Raw genomic sequence first — 10,127 nt, forward strand, 5'->3', positions numbered from 1 at the left:
ATTTCTAGTAAAAATATGGCCTGGCTTCTTTTTGATTTCAGTGATAGATAAATCAATTTCTTAAATAATATGGTAAATTTCTGCTTTTGTGTTTACCAGGTTAAGTTTGATTTGATTCTACAGAAGCCTGTTTCTGAGGGGAGTTTGGTCCTGAGCACTAGTATTCTTATTTCTCAACACAGCATCAATCAGAACACAGGGTGAATGAACTGCAAATAAAGAATAAATAGTGGGAGAAAAAAGTGTGAGAAGAACATTGCAGAGTTCCTCTACATTCAGGAAACTATGTGTATTATTTTCGAAACATGAATCTGGATCCTCAAGTTCTTCCAAAAGTACTCATATTATATTTGTGACCAGGTTTTTACTTTCCTCATGAATGCCATGGATTTGCTCCTAGCATTTCACTGCAGTTGGCAGTGGAGAAAAAAATGCAGTTTCAAGTCTTGATTTTCTAGTCCATATCACTTCTGATTCTCATTCACTACCATTACGCTGCATGTTAAATCTGGCACAGCAGGGGAACGTTTAATCTAGATATAGATCTGTTCGTGCCTCTCACCCCTTTCATGAAGATTTTTCTCAAGCTTTGCAAAAATGTTTTACTACACAATCTAAATTTGGAAGTTGAAGTACCTAAGGATGCCTTTTCAATGTACATTTATAAAAAAAAAAATCCTAGTTAAAAGGTAGATGAATTGATTTTTTTCCCCTTTTGGTAAGGGATTAATAAAAGATTAATTAATTTTGTTCCTCTACAAAACTGTCTTACTGAAAGTGATTAATGAGAAAAGGAGAAAAAAAAATCAAAACGAATGCCCCTAGCGTTTGTTTAGCATGTGATTGTTCCTCCAAACACTTCTCTGTCGACGAGTGTGGAACCCAACTAGAAACAGATTTCTGCTCATGTTACTAATGCAGAAAGTTCCACTGACTTCTGAGGGACTATTTTTATAACTGAGGCAAAGAGGATTTTCTTAGATAATAGGATAAACTTCCATTAAACAATAACAACAAATAAACTGTCCCATGTGATTAGAAAACATTAATGTTTAACTACTTAACAGATTCTCTTTCTCCCATATACAAATAATGTGAAAGAGAATATTGCATGCATTCAACAAACTGTAGCTTCAGAGATACCATTGTAGTACCAAACAATTTTATTAATACTTCATACAAATTTCTTAAGTCAATACTGGCTAATATTTATATGTAGCTGAAGGCAAACCAAAGTCATAAACAACAGTTTTCCTTGTTGGACATTGGACTGGAAAAGAAGCTATTCTTATAATAAACTAATCTAAAATAGGAATGATTGAAGCAGGGTAAAAACAATACATTTTGTTTTCTTGACTTTATTTCAAAATAGAGTGATTATAAATACATTCTTGTTATTCTTCCTTCCCATCTCTTTGGATGCAACCAAAAAAAAAAAATCTCACTGTGCTCATTTTATACAATATCAATGTACAAATCATGCAAAAATATTATAGATATTATACCACCATCAAGTTCTGGATGTGTTTTGCTAACTCTGAAACATTTGTTAACAGTATTCACAAGGCCATGTTGATCTTAATTTATACCGTCCTTATGGCTTTTTTCAAAAAAAAAAAAAAAAAAAAAAAAAAAGGAAAAACAATTTCTTAAAGTTAGATTTCAAATGTCTTCACTGGTAATCTGGAATGCTAAATATAACATGTAAATTGTCTTAATGGCCTTGTGTTCTTGCACCATAATAGTTGCTTTCTGATAAAATTGCACATTTTTTTCTTTTTTTAAGGAAATGCTCATACTTTATTGTAATTTCATTTAAAAAATGTAAACTTCTTTATAATACAATGAACACAACAGATTATGTTAACACCTTCACTGATTTAGTTCACATCTATGGGTCTTAACAGCCATTTTACAAGCATGGCCACTCAAACCAATGTACCGAGCGGACAGATCTGCTGAGCCACATCAGGAGATTGACTTTCCGAGACAAGCTGACTGTAGATTTGAATGGACATTACACTAAAACTGCTGTATAGACACATAACACTGTCTCAAACCATGGAGGAAATAAACTGACATCAAAGTTGTCATTCAAAATAACATCACAGAAACAGTGTTTTGCCAGTTTCTGCACTCTTTTACTCAATTATGCCTACAGATTGCACCATACATGTAAAACACTACGGAACAATTTCTATGGGAAGGTCCAGACTGTGCAACTTTTACTGATGCTGGTGAAGCTACACTCAGCTGCATAATCCCTAAGGAGTCACTGGACAGCTCATGGGGGGAAAGTGGTCACTGGTGTCGCCTGCAAGACAACGGACTCTACGGATCATCATTACACACTTTTCTGTGCGTCTTTTGAGGTCAATGACAAAACTTCATCTAAGACCCTCTCTTGAGCAAGCGCCTTCATTTTAAGCTCATGATTAGGACCATGTGATTTAAATTAAGCTCAAATGCTTTACCAGTTTGAGGTCTCAATGTCCTCAAATTTGACCTAGCATAGGTGTGACAATGCATCTTCATGCTCTGTTACATGCAAGACTGCATCTTCTCTTCCTCTCTTCATCAGCAAATAGATGACTTCACCTCAAGAAGAGAGGGAAACAAGCTCATTTTTTCCTAGCTGAGGAGGTATGCTGGTTTGCCAACTGTTCTGTTAACTCAGGGCAACACCAGACAGGAGCACATAGGTTTTAACATCACCTCGGAGCCTTAGTTTATTTGCTATTTTCAAATGCTTTTCTAACACGGCCTCACACCAGAAGGCTACAGGACAAGGCACGACAGCTTGTGACAACGCGCTGAAGGGTGTCACGAGCCTCACACCTTGGCGAGTCCCCGTGAACCACGACACGTCCCAAAGGCCGCAGCCTGGGCACAGCAGTGACTCTGATCCCCCCAGAGCTGTGACAGGTCATCACTGCCAGCACCTTCAACACGCCTTCAGCTGCAAACTCCTGAAACAACAAGCTTCAACACTCTCCTTAAAGTCTTGGGAATGTGTTGTGTTGATGGGCAGCTAGGAATCTTTCATGCCGAAAATGCATATATGCATAGTAATCATCTCCTGAAAATCCCTATAACATCTTGAATTAAGTTAAATTATTGTGCATGGAAAACAGCAGCTTTTTGAAAGATCAACTCAGCCATTTATTTGTTATCATTTTATTATTTGAAGTCATTTATATACTGTATGTTATGGAGAAAATAATAAAACAACCCTCTTTCTAGGTTACAAGAGCATAAACAAATGTGTTTGAAAGTAGAAAATGTCTTTTTGTTTTCTTTTAAATACAACAGCTTTTTTTTTTTTCTTTAACTTCTTAAAAAATATACTCCAGGCTGTTTGCCAAGTATCATACCAGAATAAAATTTTTACAGCAGTGTCACAAAGCCCTGAAATTAAAGATCTATAATGCAAAAAGCTGATAACAGCCTTCCCCATATTAGTGTGGGTCTTGCTGTTATATTTGCTAGTTTCAAATTCATGAAAAATACTCATGCTTATTTCCTACTAATCTTGATCGATATATTTATTGACTATAAATGAGGGAAAAAAAAAGTTCTGGAAGCAAAGGAGATAGAGGGTCTCGTTGAAATAAATGAAAAAACTCCTGTTCACATCAATGAACTTAAGTCTCATAGTATAGATTTCCTGTGTGATACTTTACCAAGTCCATCTCTACTCTCATCTCAAGCTATCATCTGTCTATCTGGACAATAAAGTGGGTATTTTCCATCCTCCTGTCTACTTTTCTAGCTATTCAGAATCAACCTTCACAAAGGTTTTACTGCCTATACATATGAACTACATAATACTCTGAACTGAACTGAGACCACTATATCCATTTTACAGTGTGGCTTTAAATAGATGTGATTTCCCATACAGTTTACTGTTCTGACAGATTTTCTGATTGAAAGCAGTCTGACAGATAGTAAGAACCAAAAATTGATGCATATACAATTAAAGTACTACCCTTATCATGAATTCCTGTAAATACCTGTAGTGAAAACGATTTAGATTAAGCTGTAGAACCCTGAAAAGCAAGACAACTGATGGCAAGTCATTGCCTGAGACACAATACTAAAAAACTAATGAATCTATTTTAAAATGCACCATTGGTAACAAATCTGAAATAAGATAATATGCTAATTTCACAAGAATAATACAGAACAATTTTAATATTATTATACCTGATCACTTAATTCTGGATAATTCTATACATTACATACCCGGATTCTGTTTGGTATATTGTTCTGTTTTTATTTATATTGAATGAATAATGCATTGTGATCAGGAAAACAAGTCAGGCATATTAAATACATATTAAGGAGTACATATTTTCCTATTTAGTATACAAAGTATTTCATAAATATGAATTATATTACAAAAATAGTTTCTGCTACGCTCACACAGTAAGCACTTTGACAATTCTGGAAAACCCGTTAGGGTTGCAAGCGTTTCACATAACTGAGAAGGAACTCTAGTTTTCATTGGAGATGAGTCTTACAACAGATTCTGCATAAACATCAAATATTTTCTTCAGATCACCACAAATGCTGCAGAAGTCAGGTTACTTTTTTTGTTGTTTTAATTTTATCTATAGACAGGTATGTTTCAAGTGGTCAAATTTATTTCATCGGTATGTAACGCATGGTATATTTTAAACAAATATTTGCACAATTTAACATTATAATTCAAGTGGTTTCAAGATGCAGGCCATAAATGTAACCAATTTACACGTACTATCGAATGTTCTCTCTTTGCATGCTTGTTACTTTTCAGATAATCTTTAAACAGTGCCATTACAACACCACAAATCAAAGGATTACTCCAGTTCCACCAACTTAAATCCACGTGCAGGATGAAGGACCCAGCTGAGGTACAAACACCAGTACCAGGTTTCTTGTGTTTGCTCTAACAAATCACAAGGAGACGAAGGTTTAGCATTTAAGGTACAAAACATATATGCCTCTTGAGGTTAAATTCAGTGTATCGTGTATAAAGCATCCCTTTGGCAATAGAGTTTGCAGTATCCCTACAAGATCCCACAGGGCATGAGCTTTATGTAGTAAAACCTATTAAGGAATTTCTCCTCTACCGACAAATGATACGCAGCTACCGTTAATCAGAACCCTCGGATACCCCTGTCTCTATGCCTGTCAATATAATATAGTATTTGGAAGTTAAGAGTCAACAAAAGGCACTTTCATCATTAAATAAATGTCCTCTGTAGGCAATAAGATTGCATGACCTATATTTTATTCAAAGCTGTTTGTTCTTCAAGGACTTGTAGGTAGTCAGGTGAACCTTGAAGTTTAGCTTTTAGTTCAAAATATTCACTCTTTCTTTGTTCTACTACAATTTTACTATGATTACCGCCTATTAGGGATTTCTTGTTTTTTTTGTCTTGTTGTTTCTCTGGGTAGCGTATCTCAAAGCCACTGACCCCTATACTGTTGTATTCTTTTTTACTTTCAAGAAAATTCTGAATAAATACATTGGAATCCCTCCCGGGGAACAATTCATCCAGTTCATCAATTGTGCTGAGTCTTTTTCTGGTATCCACGTGCAACAAATCTTTCTCCTTGTCATTAATATTTCTCAGAATGACTTTTTGCCCCGGTGGATCAGCAAACGTGAAGCCTGTTTCAGACTCCTTCAAGCCACAGGTGTGACTTTTGCTCATCTGCTCGATGGTTTGAGGAATGAAGGCCTCTGCGCCCAGTCCGTCTTTCTTGTTTGTTTTGTGATCGTGCTTCCTTAGCTGCAGTTGCATTGAACTGCATTCCTGGTTTCCCATCCCTTCATGCTTTACAGTTGGTTTTTTGTTGCGCCGAAGCACAAAAACGAGAAGACAAAAAGCAACAAACACAGTTAAAATAAGCACAACTAATATGCTTAGGATGAGGATGGACAAGGGAACGGGGCCGCCAGGAGCACTCCGAACTGGTCCCAGCGGTGTTGTAAAAGTGACGGCAGGCACGGGACTGGAGAACAGAGCAGATGGCTTGTTCAGGAGTTTAGGACAGAGGATCTCGTTTTTCAGAGACTTCAGTTCAATGTTAGCAAACTGCACAGGTGTTTCACATTTCAGCTCCTTCACCACTATACCTTCATTAAGCTTTTCAAGCCACAGTTTTAAAGCAACTAAATCACACGTGCAGTCCCATGGATTACCTTCCAGATCGATTTGCGTCAGAGATTTTAGCTGATCAAGAACGCCACTTACAGGTAAATACATGAAATGGTTGTTCCTCAGATTCAGTCTGGCAAGCGGCGCGCCAGCAAAAATGTAGGCTGGCAAGCTTCGCAGAAGGTTGTTGTTCAGGTAGAGCAACTGCAGATTTGGCATTAAGTCAAAAGTGCCTGCTAAGACTTCTTTGATAACATTGTACTCCAAATATAGATACTGCAAATTGTGGAGGCCAGCAAACATTTCTGGGCTGAGGCGCTCTATCTGATTGCCATTGAGATACAACCTCCGTAAATTCGTAAGGTTGCGGAAAACTTCTCCCTTGATGACTGAAATCCGATTGCTGCCTAGATGCAGCAAATCCAGCCCCTCGAACTCGGTGAAATCTGCTGTGTCCACGTTCTTAATGTAATTGCCATTTACGTGCAGCTTCTTGGCATTTAGAGGTTTCGGTACGAGTTCGGCCATTGACTCTATATTTCTTTCTTGGCAATTTACACTTAATCCCAGGTCAGAAGGATGTGTTTTGCAAACACAGGGCACCGGGCAAGGCGTTAGGGGAGGCACCCTGGTCTGGTAGGACACGATTTGACTAAGGTTGCGATTGGACAGCGCTTTGCCTGCTACGATCCCCGAGATCTTAGAAGGATTGGTAGTTTTCGGAGGCTTCGTGACCAACCTGTGCACCGAGGTTTGTGTGGTGTGGCCATTGGGGGTGCTGTAGCCCGGCTCCAGCTGCACGGGAGGCAGGATGCGCACGTCGAAGTCGCTGCCCGTCCCCATGGAGCACAGCTCTTGCTTGTTGGTTTCCTTCAGCAGCCTCCCGTACAGGTCGCTGGGTGTCTCGCAGATGGCCTCGCCGATGTAGATGTTGTAGGGCATGTTCTCCAGCCACGCTTTCAACGGCAACAAATCACAAGTACAATTCCAAGGGTTGTCTTCCAGTTGCAACTCGACAATTCGCCCAATGTGCTCCAGAACCCCAATGTATGGAAGCTTCTGTATTCGATTCCCTCGTATATCCAGATGGGTTAGAGAAGCAAATCGAAAAATATTATCAGGAAGGAATGAAATCAGATTGTCATTAAGGATGAGGACTTTCAGCTTGTGAAGCTTATTGAAGGCTCCCCGTTCAATAAACTTGATTAAATTGTAGTCAGCTTGGAGATACTCCAAGTTCTCTATGCCAAGGAAGGTATCAGCTCGGAGAATCTTTAATTCATTGTTGTTCAAGTGCAACTGCTTTAATGCACTAAGACCCAAGAATGCTCCTCCCTCAATGTTCTGTAATTTATTATTACCCAGTTGCAAGGACACTGCATGTGTAAAATTAAGAAAGGTGTTTGGATATAGAACAATTAGGAGGTTGTTTTGAAAGTTAAGGTGGTAAAAATTAGACCATGGTGGCTTAAGCTGATTTGGTCTGTAGACTGCAACCTTCTCACAGTTGACATAGAGCACATTCTCAACTGACACACAGGAGCAAACATTGCAAATTTCCACAGATATATCAGCATCTGCAGTTGTAGAAGAAACTGGAGATGACAGAAGCAGAAAGAGCCACAGAAACATCTTCTTGTTATCAGCAAGCAACCTTAGACTCCTGAACAAAGATAAAGAATCTAAAGAAGAAAGAAGGAAAGAAAAAAGAAAAATGTTTTTCAGTTGTCATTGTTCCGAAAAGTCGTTTGGGTTAAAAATTGTACTCCACTGAGCTACTGTACCTGCCAAGGATTATAGATAAACTACAAGCACTGAATTTCAAGCAACATGAAAGGTTTTAACAACCCAAACAAATAACTCGTGAGCCTGAGTTTCAAATATGGAATGCAAATATCTGCAGACAAATACACATAACTTTGTATCAAATACATTTCTCTTTCTCACACGGCAAACATACATAACTAGCAAAGTAGAATAACCAAAGGAGATTGCAGTTTTATGCACATTTACTTTCCTTGGTGCTGCACTGCTCACATGTTGCCATGCAGTTCAGGAGTGTTCAATAGAAACCTGAAGTTACGCATGACCAAAAACCTGCATTTGGATAGCACAGTGTATGAAGGATGAAGCTGCAGGCAAAAAGGCAGTATCCACACTCAATGTATATGCATGTATATATATAGCATCGACGCATACAGATACCACTACAGTAACACTGAGATTCACTCAAGGGATACAAAGACATGCAAGCACATTGTTTCTGTCACTTATTTTACCCAGTTTAAGTAAATAGGTGGCAAACCCATCACCAAGATGCTACGAACTACCCCAAGAACGAGCAGATCGGCTCTAGGCAGCCAGTGGAGGCACACGGATGTGGAAGAGCATGCATGGACATATGGTCCCGTCCCCAGGAACAACAACACCCCAACTTACAGGGTGAAACAAAGTCACAATTCACCAGCCTGACACTACTGAAAACTGAGAAGAACATCTTTTTTTTTTTCTTTTCTTTATCTTTTTTTTATTTAAAAAAAAAAAGCTTATGCAATTTGCTCTCATCCCCACACTGATACAGAGGTGGCTTTCAAGAACCCTTCACGTACAGCCAGGCCAGCTGAGCTGCCATTTTTCACTCCGAAAATACCAAAGCCCCAGGATTTCCCCCAGTTGCAGGCTGGATTTCCCCCCCTCCCCCTGACAAACCAATCAATAATCAATTGCTTCCCCCCTCCACGCACCTTCCCCGTTCCCCCGCTTCCCAACTTGCCACTTTCCTGTCGCTCGGTGGGAAGCAGCCGAGTTGCAAGGAGGGAGCCGGGATGCAAGCGGAGGGAGCCGCGAGGAGGGAGGACGAGCCGGGGCACCCGGGCGGGCAAGGCAGGCAGGGAGGGACGGCGGGGGGACGCGGGGGCGCCGGGGGGCAGCGCGGCGCGGAGCGGCCACCGCGGGGCCCCGCGCGCGGCGGCGCAGCCGCCACCGCAGCTTTTGCCGCAACGCGATGGCCGGAGCCGGCTCGGGGACTGCGGGCTCCGCTCCCCGCGGGCGCCCGTCGCCCGCTGCCTCCGGGCGGGAGCAGGGAGCCGGGCGCGCTCGGGCAGCGCGCGCCGCGCACTCACGCCGCCTGGGGATGCAGCCCCGCATCCCTTTGCGACGAGCCACAACCGCCCCCCCCACCCCCCAATAAATAAATAAATAAATAGATCAATAAATCTTTAAAAGCCGCACGCTCCGCTCCGCACCTCCGCGCAGCGCAGCCCGCGGCGCCTTCCCGCGCGGATCCTCCCGCGGCCCTGCGCCGGGCACGAGGCGGCGGCGCCCGCGGAGCCCCCGCGCCGGCGCTGCGGGCAGCGGCGGGAGGGAGGGAGGCTCCGCAGGCACCGCGGGCGCCGCCGCAGTTTTGCACCCCCCCCCCCGGCCCCGTCTTAAAAATAGCAGCAATAATAATTATAGTGATAGCAACAAAACCTGCGGAATAACCATCATCATAAAAATAGCAGGAAATAAGGAAACGGCAGCGCAGAGGCAGCCCCCGCCGCGGCCGCTCCGCGCGCCCGCCCTCGGCGATGCTCGCGGTGCGAGCGGCACCTTCCCTACCTCGCGGCCGCTCCGCTCGGCTCCGCGCTGCTCCGGCGCCGGGCAGGGCGCGCGCGCACGCGGAGGCGGCGCGGGGAGCGGGGCGAGCGGGTGCGCGGCTCCCCGGCGGGCTGCGCCGCTCGCAGCGCCCGCCCCCGCGCAGCGCGGAGCCCCCTCCCCTGCGCCGCGCAGCGCAGCCCGCCGGGGCGCCCCTCACCTTGCCCGCCGGGAGGCTGCGCCCCCGCGCAGCTGCCTGGGGCCGCGCAGCCACAAGTGCGGAGCGGGCGCGGGACGGGGCCGGTGGCACCGCGCGGGCTCCCGCCGCCCAGCAGCGCCGCGTGGAAAAGCGGGGGAGGGAAAAAAAAAAAAAAAAAAAAATTCCAAATAGGAATTTAGGGG

The 10,127-nt window shown here is 42.9% G+C and overlaps 1 protein-coding gene across 1 annotated transcript; it reads right to left on the minus strand.

The window, feature by feature from the left end:
• Positions 1–3,441: 3,441 nt before the first annotated feature.
• SLITRK4 (SLIT and NTRK like family member 4) lies at positions 3,442–8,488 on the minus strand. Its single transcript, XM_026038901.1, has one exon. The coding sequence runs from the start codon at positions 7,779–7,781 to the stop codon at positions 5,268–5,270; it is 2,514 nt and encodes an 837-aa protein (XP_025894686.1). The 5' UTR covers positions 7,782–8,488; the 3' UTR covers positions 3,442–5,267.
• Between the last annotated feature and the right edge of the window lie 1,639 nt (positions 8,489–10,127).

Source organism: Nothoprocta perdicaria, unplaced genomic scaffold, assembly GCF_003342845.1.
Source record: "Nothoprocta perdicaria isolate Ctin4 unplaced genomic scaffold, notPer1 scaffold_219, whole genome shotgun sequence".
In the NCBI taxonomy this organism is placed as follows: Eukaryota; Metazoa; Chordata; class Aves; order Tinamiformes; family Tinamidae; genus Nothoprocta; species Nothoprocta perdicaria.

Excerpts from the sequence above, each read along its gene's own strand:
- SLITRK4 (XM_026038901.1), bottom strand. The coding sequence starts at position 7,781 with ATGTTTCTGTGGCTCTTTCTGCTTCTGTCATCTCCAGTTTCTTCTACA.